The sequence below is a fragment of the Neomonachus schauinslandi genome, chromosome 5 (assembly GCF_002201575.2).
Source record: "Neomonachus schauinslandi chromosome 5, ASM220157v2, whole genome shotgun sequence".
NCBI lineage: Eukaryota > Metazoa > Chordata > Mammalia > Carnivora > Phocidae > Neomonachus > Neomonachus schauinslandi.
Window position 1 is genome coordinate 62,317,541 of NC_058407.1, and position 16,832 is coordinate 62,334,372.

At 41.0% G+C, this 16,832-nt stretch overlaps 1 protein-coding gene across 1 annotated transcript in view; it reads left to right on the forward strand.

The window, feature by feature from the left end:
- SLC11A2 (solute carrier family 11 member 2) overlaps positions 1 to 14,281 on the forward strand; it is a 37,826-nt gene extending 23,545 nt beyond the window's left edge. Inside the window, exons 10-17 of the mRNA XM_021704913.1 lie at positions 231 to 389; positions 1,188 to 1,274; positions 2,035 to 2,154; positions 2,313 to 2,462; positions 4,061 to 4,134; positions 4,730 to 4,883; positions 7,041 to 7,094; positions 13,008 to 14,281. Coding sequence (XP_021560588.1) covers positions 231 to 389; positions 1,188 to 1,274; positions 2,035 to 2,154; positions 2,313 to 2,462; positions 4,061 to 4,134; positions 4,730 to 4,883; positions 7,041 to 7,094; positions 13,008 to 13,085 — 876 coding nt within the window. The 3' untranslated portion in view covers positions 13,086 to 14,281. The remainder of the gene's footprint in view (positions 1 to 230; positions 390 to 1,187; positions 1,275 to 2,034; positions 2,155 to 2,312; positions 2,463 to 4,060; positions 4,135 to 4,729; positions 4,884 to 7,040; positions 7,095 to 13,007) is intronic.
- The last annotated feature ends 2,551 nt before the right edge of the window (positions 14,282 to 16,832 follow it).

The following is a 16,832-nucleotide window of genomic DNA, read 5'->3' on the forward strand; positions in this document are numbered from 1 at the left end:
GAGCTCAGTAGTACATAGTCATCATTTCCTGTTTGGGGAACGTGCAGTGTTGTCAGAGGGTCATGAAGTCCTTACTCACTTAATGAACTGGGATGTAAGTCAGTTTTCTCACATTTCTTATGGTCAGTTGTTTGCCCTCTAAATCTTTCAGCTAACTCCAAACTCATGAAATGTTACTAGGAATCTTGTTCTAACTAATCAAAAATGACTACTGGTGTTTATCTCTCTAGTCCAGACAGGTAAACCGAGCCAATAAGCAGGAAGTTCGAGAAGCTAATAAGTACTTTTTCATTGAATCCTGCATTGCACTCTTTGTTTCCTTCATCATCAACGTCTTTGTCGTCTCAGTCTTTGCCGAAGCATTTTTTGAAAAAACCAACGACCAGGTGGTGAGTAAGCCAGAGTCATGAGTGGTAGTGAATGTGAGGGTAGTGAAGGCTGGAATGGGGTAGGCAAAATAACAGTGACTTGGAGCTCAGGGAAAACAGATCTCCAGCCTCAGGGCTGCCCCCTCATCACTGCACTAGTCAGGGTCTAGGGTCTGGGGGCAGACCAAGCCTGGACCCATGTTTCCCAGCTATTGGCTCAGAAGGGAGTTTGCCTCAGAATAAAGGTTGCCTTACGCTGTTGTGTTTGTGGCTTCATGTCTCTTTGGCTCTTTGTCATCCCTCTTTGTTTCCTGTTTATCAACTGCCAGCCTGCTTGCCAGTCCTGCCATTTGGAGGTGAGGACAGGTAGGGAGGAGTCAACAAACAGAAAGCAGAAACTGGCTAAGATATACTCTTTTGCATTTTGAATTCTCTATCATCTTGATTCCTGATTGCCTATCTATAGGACCTCTGACTCCTGGCTCTGCTTTGACTAAGGAGTCCTCTCATATTTCTTAAGGGCCCTTTCTTCCTGCCATCACTTAAAGCCAGCCAGCAATCACATATTACCATGTACACTCTTAACTCAGTAAATGTTTTTGATGGCATGAGGGTATAGAAGGATTATGGAAGAAGACCACAAGTGCTTTTGCCGCCAGTCCCTGCTCCCATTACAACCTGTATCCAGTGTCTTACCTCCAGCCTGTGTCTCCTAGATAACTTGAATGTAACCTGTAGTTTGTGATCTGCAGGAGAATTCTTCTGGTCTGGTCCTTGCCTCAAAAATAAAAGTTGCCCCTAAACTGCTTTGCGTTCCAGATTGCAGTCTGTAGAAATAACAGTAGTCCCCACACTCACCTTTTTCCTGACGATAACTCGACACTGACTGTGGACATCTACAAAGGGGTAAGCCTTTTCAGATTTGTGATCACTACTCCTGAATCAGTATTCTTGGCACAGTGTCTGATCTTTCCTGTGGGTTCACTTCGGAGCTGAACCTATCTTCTCTGGAGTGTCATTTATTTCAGAGGTCTAGATGCCAGACAAGCATTTCTGGATTACATGGGAGGGAATAGAGGATCAGCTGAAAGAAGAACTGTATCAGCAATTCCCAGAGTTATGTTGATATTGTATTGTTTTATAGGATGTTAATTGGGGGAGACTAAAGAAAGTACTCCTAGTAAAGTATTCTTCATTGGGATCTCTCAGTCCTTTTTATGCTGGTTATGTTATGAACCTCCCAAGAGTAGAATACCTAATTTATGTAGTATTTCCTGAATGTATTTGCCCTTTCTCTTCATTCCTGTTACTACCTTCCAGAATAGTGTGTTAAGTAATATAATTTGGGAAATGTTGTGTAGACTTACTTTCTTTTTTTTTTTTTTTTTTAACATATTTAAGATATAAGTTGAGGATGAAGGCTTTAGGAACTTGGAGAAAAGACTAAGCAGAGGAATGAAGGAATATCCAGCAAAGTTTAGGTTGAAGGCCTCTAAAATGAGGTCAGGTCCTGAGTCTAGCTGCTGGGGAGTAGTGCCCAGCACAGTACTTGGTGTAGGTTGGTACATAGTAAAAGAAGAGGGAGAAATGCTGCAGAGAAATTCTGTTTTGGTCATTGTCTAAGCAGATCATTGACACAAACATCTTTCTCTCTTGCTTCTCCCAGGGTGTTGTACTGGGATGTTACTTTGGGCCGGCTGCACTCTACATCTGGGCAGTGGGGATCCTGGCTGCAGGACAGAGCTCCACCATGACAGGAACTTATTCTGGCCAGTTTGTCATGGAGGTATGTGCTGTTTTGACTGGTATAGATTAGAGGAAGAAAACATTGATTGCCCTTTTGTTACTTCTTAATCCCATGTTTCTAGGGTCCTCCTGAACCTCCCCAAACCTTTCTTTGTTTCCTGTTCTAGGCATTCATCCTGCTTCTGTGTTTTCTTCCAGGGATTCCTGAACCTAAAATGGTCACGCTTTGCCCGAGTGATTCTCACCCGCTCTATTGCCATCATCCCTACTCTGCTTGTTGCTATCTTCCAGGATGTAGAGCATCTAACAGGGATGAATGACTTCCTGAATGTTCTGCAGAGCTTACAGGTGAGGAGGGAGCCGGAAACTCCCATCCCATTTATTTTTTATTTTATTTTATTTTTAAAGATTTTATTTATTTTTCAACAGAGAGAGAGACAGCGAGAGAGGGAACACAAGCAGGGGGAGTTGGAGAGGGAGAACCAGGCTTCCTGCCGAGCAGGAAGTCCGATGCGGGACTCGATCCCCGGACCCTGGGATCATGACCTGAGCTGAACGCAGATGCTTAATGACTGAGCCAACCAGGCACCCACTCCCATCCCTTTTAATCAGGCAGCATTATGTATTGCCTGTAGGTACCAAGCCTATAGTGCTGGGTGCTGGGGAAAATTCAGAGGAAGAAAGAGGCATAGTCTCAGTCTGCAGTAAATGTATGGAATCCCTGGTATCTAAAAAGCTTTTAGAAATGGTTTGGTTTATAAAAGCGTGTTGAGGGGCGCCTGGGTGGCTCAGTCGGTTAAGCATCTGCCTTCAGCTCAGGTCATGATCCCAGGGTCCTGGAATGGAGCCCTGTGTTGAGCCCCGCATCGGGCTTCCTGCTTAGTGGGGAGCCTGCTTCTCCCTCTGCCTCTGCCTGCAGCTCCCCTGCTTGTGCTCTCTATCTCTCTGTCCAATAAATAAATCACATCTTTTAAAAAAGGGGCGCTTGGGTGGCTCAGTTGGTTAAGCATCTGGCTCGGCTCGGTTTGTGATCCCAGGGTCCTGGTATCGAGCCCTGTGTCAGGCTCCTTGCTCAGTGGGGAGCCTCCTCCCTCTGCCTGCTGCTCCCCCTGCTTGTGTTCTTTCTCTCTCTCAAATAAATAATATCTTAAAAGAAAAAAAAAAATCTTAAAAAAAAAAAGCCTGGGGCACCTGGGTGGCTCAGTCGTTAAGCGTCTGCCTTCGGCTCAGGTCATGATCCCCCGGGTCCTGGGATCGAGCCCCACATCAGGCTCCCTGGTCTGCAGGAAGCCTGCTTCTCCCTCTCCCACTCCCCATGCTGTGTTCCCTCTCTCGCTGTCTATCAAATAAATAAATAAAATCTTTAAATAAAATAAAATAAAAGCCTGTTGAATGGGAATTATCTGCTATAATTACATATAGAGTATAAAATTACTGTTTTTTTTTTTTTAAAGATTTTTTTATTTCTTTATTTGACAGAGAGAGAGACAGCGAGAGAGGGAACACAAGCAGAGGGAGTGGGAGAGGGAGAAGCAGGCCTCCCCGCTGAGCAGGGGGCCCGATGCGGGGCTTGATCCCAGGACCCCGGGATCATGACCTGAGCCGCAGGCAGACGCTTAACGACTGAGCCACCCAGGCGCCCCTAAAATTACTGTTTTTAATCCAAGCAAACATTAAATAACATAGGACACTGCTAGGTGCTATTGAGGTTAAAAAGGCAAGGCAGATATGAATGTTTATAAAGACACAGGATCAGAATCAGTGCTAAGTTAATGACGGCTCTACAGGTTTCAGCATAAGGCGTGAGCATCTTGGGATGATAGGAATAATTTCTCTTGGGGTGGATGAGGCAGGATGTGTGTTTCCCTTGTGCTAACAGTGCTGCTCTTGGGGATAATACAAGGATTTCCAGGAGCGCCATCTGATCCTCATTCTTTCTTTTCCAGCTTCCCTTTGCTCTGATACCCATCCTCACGTTTACGAGCTTGCGGCCAGTTATGAATGACTTTGCCAATGGAATGTGAGTGTACTTCTCTCAGTTCCCCAAAAATATGTGGGGGAAGCATGTCTTCATTGAATAGGCCAGTCAGAAAATGAGTCATGTAGGGGAACCACATGTTTTGAGAGGTGAATGCTGGAGCTGCCCCTCAGTCTTTGGCTCAGAGAACAAAGACTGTGAATGTGGTAAAGAAGGCACACACGTTTTTCATTTCTAGCAGGAGAAAGTTCCGCTCTTAGGGCTTTAATTCTTCAGCTTCAGTCACTGAAGTGTAAAGCACCTTAATTCCATGTTAAATGATCTTGATGAGAAAACCATAAACAAATAACCTTTTATATATATCTTGAAAGGGTATGGGGTTTTTTAAATTGTTTGTTGCATCTCTAGGTACTCAGGACTTGTTGAATTTCTAGGGAGTTAAATATTAAGGATTATCTGAGAGTATTTTCCCCCCTCTTTCTCCCTATTGGTGTCTTACTTGGGACATAGTAAGAACAATTTTCAGTTCATTTTGAGATGCCTCTTACTCCTGTCCTGTCTACCCCACCAGACAGTGTCCTTTTCTGCTTGTGAATGGGTTGGATTGTTCCAGCAGTGACTGATGATTCTTTTACAGAGGCTGGAGGATTGCAGGCGGGATATTGGTCCTTATCGTCTGTTCCATCAACATGTACTTTGTCCTGGTTTATGTCCAGGAACTCGGGCATGTGGCATTGTATGTGGTAGCTGCTGTGGTCAGTGTGGCTTATCTGAGCTTTGTGTTTTACCTGGTAAGTCAATTCAGGAGGGGCAGAGGTGTAGGTATCAGAGATGGTAGAGATGGGGCTTATTAACACCAAAATGAAAGGACCCAAAAGAGCACATAGCAATCTTTTCTTTCTTTTTTTTTTTTTAAAGATTTTATTTATTTATTTGAGAGAGAGAGTGAGAGAGAGAGATAGAGCACAAGAGGGGGGAGCGGGAGAGGGAGAAGCAGGCTCCCCGCCGAGCAGGGAGCCCGATATGGGACTCGATCCAGGGACTCCAGGATCATGACCTGAGCCGAAGGCAGTCGCTTAACCAACTGAGCCACCCAGGCGCCCCAATCTTTTCTTTTTAAAGCACATAGCAATCCTATCTCCAGGTTAATGAGACAGTTTACATGAAATTAAGTCACCTGTGGTTAAACGGTATTTTTAACCCATAAGATTTATTTTGATTCTTAAGAGCTGTCATGTCACTTCTGTCTGGTTTCCATTCTTAATAATTCCTGATAAGAGGAGCACCTGGGTGGCTCAGTCAGTTAGGCATCTGCCTTTGGCTCAGGTCATGATCTCAGGGTTCTGGGATTAAGCCTCATTTCGGGCTCCCTGCTCAGTGGGGAGTCTGCTTCTCCCTCTCCCTCTGCCCACTCACGCTTGTGCTCGCTCCCTCTCAAATAAATAAATAAATAACTTTAAAAAAATTCCTGTTAAGAGAGTGTAGTGTGTTTGAGGAATTAAAAGAACAGTATAGAAAGTAGGGAGTGGCACAAGATTTTAATAGCTGTCTACTGAAGAAAGAATAGTGATATTCTCTCATTGAATTACTCTAGAGTTATTTAAAAATGATGGTTATAAAATCATAGCTACACAGAAAATGAATGCAGAATAATGTATTCCAAGATAATAAATTTTTTTTTTAAAGATCGGGTAAATTATGTAAAAAATGGTGATAGTAGTTGTGTTAGGATGTTTCCTTGATGGATGGATATATTCTTTTGTTTATTTTCCAAATCTTCTGTAACATTACTTATAGTAATGGAAGATAGTTCTAGCAACAAAAACAACAAATGTTCCTCCCTGTTCTGTACAGATTTCTCTGAAAAAATGCATGTGTGCAGGGTTAGGGACAGCAGAATTTATACCATACATGCTGCAGAGAATGGTTAAGGATGGAGGCTGGAGACCTGCTGATCTTTTTAGCTCTTACCTAGTCCCCATGCCAGTAGATTGAGAAAATCACTTTAGTGACTATTGAAAAATTATGTCCTGGATTTATTTATTTTTTCTTCTTTCTTCCCCAGTAAACCTTGAGCACTCTAGGGTTATGCTGAACCTATATTCTAGGGATTTACTCCAAGGAAACCCAAGTAACTGAACATGTCCTTGACAGGAATTATTTTAAAAATTCACTATAGAAGTTAAGGGAATCCTTCCTTCCTACAAATTAGCTATGAAGAGACTGAGTTGTCCTCAGTCACCCTGAGACTGTCAAGGTTGTTGAAGGCCCATTTTTAGGCTGAACACTGATCCAGGGTCGGTTACTGCTGTTAAGCCCCAAAACACGTATTTCATAGAGCAGTTTGGGATACTATCCCAGTTGTATTGGTCTGTCGGTCATTACCTCCACCTCTGCCTGCATCATGAGAGGAATGGGGTAGGACTGAAGAAAAATGGTCTTCAGGGAACTCCCAGTTGGCAAAAGAAACGAATGACAAACACAAAGCAGCAGGAACTGGCAACTCGATACTGAAAATAGTATGAAGAAACTTTGTTGAGGAAGGCAGATTCCAGGATGTCTTGAAGGGGGTATGGGGTTGGGAGAATGACTTGTGTAACCTGGGTGGTAGGAGATGAGCAGAGCTAGATAGATGTTCAAGGAAGAGAGCAGGGGGGCACCTGGGTGGCTCAGTCAGTTGAGTGTCTGCCTTTGGCTCAGGTCATGATCCCAGGGTCCTGGGATCCCGCTTCTCCCTCTGCCTGCCTGTCGCCCTGTTCGTGCTCTCTCGCTCTCTCTCTCTCTCCCCCCGCCTTCCTCTCTCTCTCTCTTTGACAAAGAAAGAAAGAAATCTTAAAAAAAAAAGGGAAGAGAGCAGTTTGCATCTGAGCAGTGCAGTTTGAGCCATCATGATGGGAAGAGGGATCTGCAGAGAGGTTGGTGAATGATGACCATACTTTATCTTTCAGGGCTGGCAATGTTTGATTGCATTGGGCATGTCCTTCCTGGACTGTGGGCACACGGTAAGCATCTCTAAAGTCCTGCTGACTGGAGAAGTCACTGGTGGCTATACTAAGTAAATACTGGATCGGTCTGGCTGTCTTCCACACGTATAGCCATCAGAGCCAGTGTGTTTCTGTGGTTTACTGTGTGAACATAGCCAAAAGTATGTGCTGTTGCACAGACTGCATTTAAGACTCAACTCTTTGTTGGGAAAGACTTTGTTTCAATATATGTTTGAAAGACGGAATTTTTTTTTTCTTCCTGACCTTCTAACCTGGGAACTAGATTAGATAGGATCTTTGAAAAGCTGACATCTGCTGCTATCATTCCAACACAAACTCTTAAGTAGCTGCCCAAGGGCCAGCTTGTTTTATCCTTTTGAGAGATAATCCTATATGCATGCTTCTTAACCAGGCTATGTGTTAAAAAAAAACCAAAAAACATATTTGAGAAATATAATAAAGTTCTCATAAGATAAATTACAGGATGGGTATGCAGGTTTTGTTTATAAAAAGATAAAAGGCTGAGAAAAACTTCTTCTTACGCATACCCTGTTAGTTATTTTGATTATAAAAAAAAAAAAACTCAACGAAACTGGTTTCATCCATATTAAATACAAAATTATGAAACATCTCCCTCTTTCAGGTTCAGGATTCTTTTAACTTATTTCCACTTTAAATTTCTTGGTGGAAGTTAAGAGGGATGAGAAAGGATAAAGCTGGTGCTAAACAAATAGCAAAGCTGACATGTAGGTGGTGGATATTAATCACCTTGGAAAATCACTGAGCAGATTTTCCTCAGAGATCGAAAGCTTATCAGGATTTTCTTTTGAGTCCTGATTTTCTTAACTTTCATGTTAGTACAGAGCTTTCCTGATGATATTTACTCTTGAGCACATAGAGTTGTAAAACCTTCACCTTCCTCATTCAGGAGGTTGGTTATAGAAAAAGATGGTAGCATTTATGAACTGACATGAGATTTTGGAATGAGAAGAGACTTTAAAGGAAAGAAGAGCCATCTGTTTTATTCCTAAAAGACACCTCCTACCAGAATTGTCATGGTTTTCTGAAGCATGCCCAAGACAACTTGCAATGGAATCTCAGGAGCTGTGGACCTAACCGTTGCAAAGCTCTTTCTCTCTCTCAGCAAGTCAGTAGGAACCACTGTGATTGAAAAGTTCTCTCAGCAAGGTTGCACTGGGCTACCTCTCTTCAGCCATTCCCTCAGAGGGAAAAACTTTGAGACCAGATGGTGGAGCTCTGGAGTCAGAGGACATGGGTCCCTTCAGCATGAAGCTGCTGCTCTTCAGCCACTGCTGACATTTTTACATGTGGAGCCTGAGATTATGTGATTATATCCAGTCAAATCACATTTGTCTGGTGGAGATAAATAATCAAGTCTGTTATAGCCATTGACTTGATGAGAACAGTAATGGGAATGGCATTGAAGGACTTCTCATTTTGGGGGCTTTCCTTCTAGAGTCCCAGTTGATTGACATTCTCTATTCATCTGAGCCCCTAAATGCATTATTGCTGATATTTTGCACACAGTCAAGAGTACAGATTGGATGGATTGTCTTTCAAAAGGCATTAAGGATAAACTGCTGTGTATCACTGACCATACCTTATCTTAGCCCCTCAAGTAATAGAGCACAGGATCATGAAAGATAAATTTCCCTCACTGTTTGTCCTCACATCTGCCCCTCTCCATGTCATTATTCCCCAAACTGGTCATAAGGGCACTCTGTGAAGATACTAGGGACTGACATCTTCGTCTCTCATCTGGCTGGACTAGGTGAAGGCAAAATTGACAAGAAAAATTTTTTGTAAAGACAGTACAATAACACTTACAACCTTTGCCCTGAGTCTGGGTAGGTCCAGTCAGTCTCAGATTCACAATATTTAGAAGTTCAGGTAAAGCTGCTTATTTTCTTTTAAAAGTTTTGCTTATGACTTAAGATGATGGAAAATTTCTTCCCAGTTAAATGGTGTTTTATATGTGTGGTGTTTGACAGTTAAAAATAACTCCTATACTGTATTCCATTTGATCCTGTCAGAGCGAAAGTATACTTCAACCAGTACTCTGGGTGCAATAAACAATGCTGTGAAGTCTCCCAGTGCCCGCATGTGGTGTTTGTGCTGAATGTTAAGGGTATACAGTTGTACTTTTATGTAAAGTGGTCCTTGTTCTCCATAAATGTGACATGAAGTAATTGTGCTGTTACAGCACACTGGGAGTTAATGGATGGGGAAGAGCTGTAGTTTGGCTCCTGTGAGGTCCTACTAGTGGTATTACAAGTGGTTACAACTGAGCTGTTTGTGCCCATTTAACAGTATGTAAACTTGGTTTGTAATTAAAAATTTTTCCTTTTCCTGTTTGGTTTCCTGGGTATTTTTTTAACCTTGAAAATACTTCCGGGGATGCCTGGGTGGCTCAGTCAGTTAAGTGTCTGCCTTCGGCTCAGGTCATGATCCAAAGGTCCTGAGACCAAGCCCAGCATCGGGCTCCTTGCTCAGCAGGGAGCCTGCCGCTCCTCATACTTGCACTTGCGCGCTCTCTCTGACAAATAAATAATAAAAATAAAATCTTAAAAAGAAAAGAAAATATTTCCAAAATACTGCAGCATCAGCCACCACCTAGATGACATTTTAAGCCCACATTGTTAGTGATTCTTTTAAAAGGATGGAGGTGTAAATAGGTTTAGTCCCGAGAAGACTTGATGAACTGCAGACCCCAAACACTAATACCAGTTTACCCACTTAGTCAAATAGTTTTGCTGTTGCTAAAGGTCACATCATTGCCATATTTAAACTCGAAAAAAATTGTTACTCTGCCTTTCTTTGCTCTAAGCTGAACATTTTTCTATCTGTAGTCTTGTTTCACCATTGAAGTATGCTTTTATATTCCGTATGTGCTGCCAATAAAAAGTATGAGTATTTGAAAAGAAAAACCAAAATTGCTTAGCTTAAAAATTGAAAGCATTTTGGCAGAACTGATATAAATGGAAATATTGTCACCATGTAATAAAACAAAGCTCAGGCATAGTAAACTACAGGCCCTGTCACCATACAGATGACAGGAAAGTCAGCACTTCATTTATCCCAAGGTTGTCGCTAGAACTTCATTTTCCCTTTCTCTGTTGTAAGCTTTTCCTGTGTGTCTTGCAGGAGCCAAATACTGTAACAGGACAGAAGTAATCTGGGAATTGCGTTCTCGGTGTTGTCCTCCCTCATTTAGCTCTCCCTTCTTAATCTGGGTTTAATTTCAGAACTAAAATAAGATGTAACAATTTGAAGATCCTGATTTGAGACGTTTCTTTTAGCTCCGCCCTCTGGAATGCTTCTTTATTGGATAGGACCAATGAATCTAAATGTATCAGCTTCTCTTGGCACCTTAGTTTATGAGTGTTAAAAACGGCTAACACTGACTACTATGTGCTAGTCCTGGTCTGAGCACTCCTATGACCTCATTTAATAGTTATAACAAGGGGATCAGCCTCTCTATAGATGAGGCGATTGAAAGGCCAAAAAGTAACTTTCCCACATCACATTGCTGGTAAATAGGCAATTGGCGTTTCAACTTGAATAGCTTAGCTCCAGGGCCCACATTGTCATTACCAAACCATCCTATATAATACATAGTACACGTTTCATGCAAGGTTAAGACACCAAGCTGGGTTTTTGGCAGGACCAGGAACACATCAAAGCATTTGCGTGATGCTCTGATTATAGAGTATGTTTTAGCTCACAAGTTGCCAACTGGTAAACTAATTTTGTTTGGCCTGTGCTAAATTTGAAACAACTTTGAATGCTTTTGGGTAAGCGTTTGTCTGCCAGATGAACAGGGCAGGTCCCTCTGTGATCCTACCCCAGTGGTAGCTAAGAAATATTAAGCTTACTCATTTGCACTACCTCTCTGCCCCTGACAGTATTTAGCCTATTCCTGTGTCATTTTTCAGTGTCTCAGACAAACTTCAACAAGGAGGTTCTGTCTAGTAAGTCATCTATGAGTGACTGGGGATCACAGGACTAATAATGCAACCCTTGCCTACTACATAATGAGGAAGCCCACCACCTCAGCTCTTGTGAAAAGGCTGCAGTGAATTTATAGTGTATCTGACAATCGCTCTTGGTTACTAAAACCTGAGACGTAAGACCTGAAGTGAATAAGGAGGCTTGTCTGAAGAGTTGTCTTTGCCCCAAAGCTAGTGTTAGTCACTGTTCTTAGAATAGTTTTATCTTGGGCTTCATCTGGGGTCATCTTCACATAGTCATCACAAGCCTGTGAGGTATACGGGGCAATTTGTAATATGTTAAAAAGTTACATTTGTTGAAGACTAATAGCACATTAATGTACTCAGCATTTTCAAATGTAGCATTTATTCCATTTTACAAATAAGTAGGATAAGGCTCCAAAAGGGTACATGAACTTGCTCAAGGTCACAGGAAGTGGCAGAGTTAGAGCTTGAAACCAACTCTGGTGCCTTTTCTACTATACTATAATAGGGATATTCTCCTTCTATGGATTTATAGTCTACATTCTACATTAACTCATAGGCTATTGATGCCAAGGGGTGATGACATTCCTAAAGCCCTAAGTAATAACAGTAGGGCTAAAATGAGATTCAGTGATTGTCTCACGGTGTATGCAGAGGAGAGAAAAGGAGTAAACTACAACTTCACAGATCCCAACACAAACCATACGGATTCAGAGAAAAAAAAAAGGTGGGGCACCTGGCTGACTCAGTCAGTTAAGCAATCAACTCTTGATCTCATCTTAGGTCTCCATCTCGGTCATGAGTGCAAGCTTGGTGCTGGGCTCTGTTCTGGGTTGTGGAGCCTACTTCAAAACAGAATAAACCATAGGGATTCAGGTTTCCAGGAAGGCAGTCTGGCACTGTTTTAAAAGCAGTCCAAGCGATTCCAATTCAGCCTGACAAACATTTGAGACCCATAGGTCATTTCCCTCCCTCAGCGCTTTTTTTTTTTTTTTTTTTTTAATGAAAGGCTTTTCTCTGCTCAGGTGCCAAAAGATCATGAGACCTGGATAATACAGCTCAGGATTTAGACTGAGCTCAGGATTTAGAATTACTATTTAATTCTAATAATTTAGAATTAGTATTCTAATATTTATTTTAATTATTTAGAATTTATTTGATTTCTAAAACAGTACTAGAATACAAAAGCACTCAGTGTGTTGGCTCTCAGTGTCCTTATCAGAAGTAGCCATCCTGGGGTGTCTGGTTGCCTCAGTCAGTTAAGCGGCTCAGGTCATGATCCTGGGGTCCTGGGATCCAGTCCCAGAGTCGGAGTTGGAGTCCTGGCTTCCTGCTCAGCGGGGAGCCTGCTTCTCCCTCTTCCTCTGCCCCTCCCCCTGCTTGTGCTCTCTCTTTCTGTCAAATAAATAAAATCTTTAAAAAAAAAATGCAGCCAAGTGTATTACAAGAATAGTCAAAGTGCAAGTTTTGCTGAGGGCATTTAGCACTATCGCAGCTCCCAGTTATTAACTCATAGGCTGTTTCAGCTCCCAGTTATTATTTTATGTGCCATAAACCATTCATGTATCTGTAAGCTATTTCTTTTCTGAAATAAAAATCAGTATAGCTGTACTGAATAAAGGCCTCTATTGACGTGCTGATTATAGGTCCTACATGCCAGTTACAATATTTAAATACTTGCAAATGCAGGGAGTGCCTGGGTGGCTCAGTCGGTTGAGTGTCTGCCTTCTGCTAGGTTTGTGGTCCCAGGGTCCTGGGATCGAGTCCCACGTCGGGCTCCCTGCTCAGCGGGAAGCCTGCTTCTCACTCTGCCTGCCACTTCCCCTGCTTGTGCTCTTTCTCTCTGTCAAATAAATAAAATCTTTTAACAATAAATACATAAATAAACAAATCCTTGGAAATCAGTCTAACCCTTTCCCATTTTTTTTGTCCTTAGTACCGTCTGGGATTGACAGCTCAGCCTGAACTCTACCTTCTGAACACTGTGGATACTGACTCACTTGTGTCTAGATGACTGACAGCCTGAGAGACTGTATAAGAACCACTTTGTCTTAATCCTTTTGTGCCAGGTGTCCTGTTAACATATCTCTGTTAGTTCAGAGGTGAGTTTTGTTCAGATTTTGAACAAAAGGCAAAGATTTCCTCGTGGGAAGGGTGTTAAAAGCTGACAGCTGTAATTGTAGGACAGAGACCCACCCACCTCAACGGTCCTACAGTAGCCAGAGTTAAATGATTGGCCTATCATGGCTACACACCCCTATGGGCTTGTGTCTTGACTTCTGGCATTTATAAAATATATATGTGTATATATTTATGTAAACCTGAACATATCCATTTGGGTAGAGTTTTAAGGTTATATAAAATTGATAGGTCTTATTTTTTTTAAAGATAGTATTCAGATAAATCAGATATTTGTTTTATCTGGGTCACAAGTGAGAAAGGAGAGGGAGTAATGCTCTTTTTCAGAATGATCTGGTCAAATTAACTTACCTTTTTTAAAGTGATACTTGACTATGGCCAGTTAAATTCCATCGGTCGGTTTTAATTGACCAGACCTTTATCAACTACTTCATATCAGCACATCATTTCTAAGGAAAACATTTCTTCTTTTCAAGGAGTCATATTTGGTCCTGGCCATTGGTGTGCTTTGTAATTATAATTCTCTCTATTGCTTTTCTTGAAATCTTGTCAGAGGTATGATGGTATTTTCCAAAGAGCCTAATATCTTGTAATAAGTTCAGAAACAATGCTCTAACCAATGATCAGTCTTCCATGTGACATTGTAACTCAGCCCATTCTAGCATTCAGGTTTTAGGTATAAAAAGAAGAAACTTCTAACATTTAATTTTGTAAAGACCTAATAGAAGATGATGGAGGTATTTGTTTTCTTTCTAATGTTTGTAGAGTTCTACCAAGTCTTTTCTTCCCATTTTTCCCATTAAAACTCCAAACACTATTTCTAGGTCCAAAATCTATTTCTAGGAATGGCTAATATTTCTAATGTTGAATTTCCCTGAATGCTAAGCATTTTACTTTAAGATATTTATACCAAGTAATATGAGATTAGAACTAGACTAGGACTTAGACGACTAGTTCTCATGTCATAAACTGCCTGCCTGCATGTGGGTTATAGACGCTTTTTGACCCCTTTTCTTAACTGGGACTTTTTTCTGTAAGATTTTTATAATAAAAATGTTAATACTTAAAAATGGAAAGACTTTGCATAATTATTTGATGGAAAAGGAGATTTTCAACACGGGGCTCACATTCCTGCATGGAGTTACAGTTGGCTGGAGTGAGTGGTAGCTGTCCATCTTCATGGACTATACTGCAGGGCGGCACACACTCCCATTTCCTTCTAGCCGCAGAGGCATGCGTTTGCAAACACTGAAGCTTTCGTATGACTTTGAGCATCATTTTTCTCTTTCAGCTTAAAAGGTAAATACCTGTCTTATTTTAAAATTTAGTGCTTTTCAGTAAGACGTTTGTTGTTGTTAAATCCAGACATTTTCATTTATAAAGACTTGGCCCTCTAAGTGGCAAGTTTTCTAAGATGATACTTTAAAATTTTCTCATTTCTACGTCGGGGGCCCTTGAAACTTCTGGTAAGAGTAGCATCCTTACAATGTAGTTTAGCATCCTTCTGATCTTAAAAATGAAACTGAATTAGTATCAATTAACAGCTTTCACTTGAAAAAGATTTTTAGGGCGCCTGGGTGGCTCAGTTGGTTGAGCGACTGCCTTTGGCTCAGGTCATGATCCTGGAGTCCCGGGATCAAGTCCCACATCGGGCTCCCTACTCAGCAGGGAGTCTGCTTCTCCCTCTGACCCTCCCCCCTCTCATGTGCTCTCTCTCTCATTCTCTCTCTCAAATAAATAAATAAAAATCTTTAAAAAAAAAAAAAAGAAAAAGATTTTTAAAATGAGTTTCAGTATTGTAGATTCTTTATACACAGATAGCAACTCTAGATGGACCAATTTGGATTTTCCTCCCTTCTTGGGCAATTAAGTTTCTCAGTTTCATTACTAGAGAGTGTTAGGAGAAAGAAAAAAAAAAAAAGGTTAAAAAATCCTGTTTTGCCACTCCTAAAAAGTTGAGGTGCTTGGTTAAACAGAGACTAAATACTTGGGGGATTCTTTAACTCATCTCCCTCCTTTAGCTATATGTTACTAGGAAGAGACTGGAGTTTACAAAAGTTTATAAGTATATCCGTCAGGTCATATAATTCCTGTAATCAAAAAATTTGATCACCTGAGTCATGCTAAAACCAGGAGAAGAGAGTGATTTCTAAAGAGTGAGTCTTGGGTACGCTTCTTTTCTAAGTTAAGAACATTTAATCATTCTCTAATTTATGTACAAATCTAGATTTCTTTTCTTTTCCTTTTTTTTTTTTTTTGGTTTTATTTATTTATTTGACAGAGAGAGAGCACAAGCAGGGGGAGTGGGAGAGGGAGAAGCAGACCCCCCTCTGAGCAGGGAGCCTGGTGCAGGACTTGATCATGAGCTGAAGGCAGACACTTAACTGACTGAGCCACCCAGGCGCCCCCTTAAGTCTGTTTTTAGTGCACAGTATATATTGAGAGAGTAGAATCTTCCCAGTAGCCTGATAAGAAATACCTTTTCGTTGTGTAATCAACTTGAAGGGTGACATTTCTATGCCAGCTGTTCTCAGTTTCGCTGACCTCCATGGAGCATATTTGATCCAGCTGCTGGACTATGTAGTGGAATAAAGCAGTTGGATTCTTTCCTTGCCTATTTTCCAAAGAGGACAGTGTTGACCAAAATAGGTATACTTGTTGGTGGCACTAGAAGAGCCTCCATCAGGAGGTAAATGACAATTTCAAAAATTATTACCGGTGCCAATGGAGAGAAGTGTATATAATACACAGAATAGTGGGCTAATATCTGGAATGCAGACATATTTTCAGATATTCTTACATCTTTTCCTTTCCCAAATACTAGACTTTACCTTCCTGTCAGATTAACCTACCACTAAAGGAGACCTCAAGGAAAAGGAAATAACCACCACAGATCATTTTATAGTACATTCTTGATTTTATTTCAGTGAATATTTTTTCATTTGTTTTTTTCCCAGGCTTGGAGTCTTAGGGGAGTAAATTGGAGTCACAGCAGTTAGGACTTCAACAAAGTCTAGTTAATTTTTTAGAACCTTAGGGCAGTTATAGAGGAGTTTGAGGTCACAGGTATAGTTAACATTTAACGTCTACTTTGGTTTCTAGTGTCATACCAGACTAACTCCTTTCACCCCCACAATTGCCATCTGGGGGAAAGGGATTTTTTTTTTTTTTTAGCAATTTACCTTTGTGATCCTAGAAATACTGTCAAGAAGTATAAAAATACACAGATATATTAAAATGTTAAACATTGATGTTTGTGGCAAAATAGTCAAGTTTTTAGATTAGAGTGAGGTGCACAGTGGTAAACCAAATTTTAATAACAACATGACCATTCTCCTCTGATACAATTATTTCCCATTCTCAAAAGGAATTTATGAAAGCTCTAATTACCTTGCCCTATATGGAGAGAATTAAGTGATGAATAGAGTATCACATTTAATATGGATATAGATAATTTTTCTGTAGCCACTATTATAACTCCTAATTTTCAGATTGGTTTGGCATAATATAGATTATTTTCTGCCACTAACTAGAAAGTAAAAATTCTAAAAGTCAGAAAATCATATCCTAGGTTCTGAAAGACAATAAGGATATTTTTGAGTTGACTGTGATTTGGAAATCA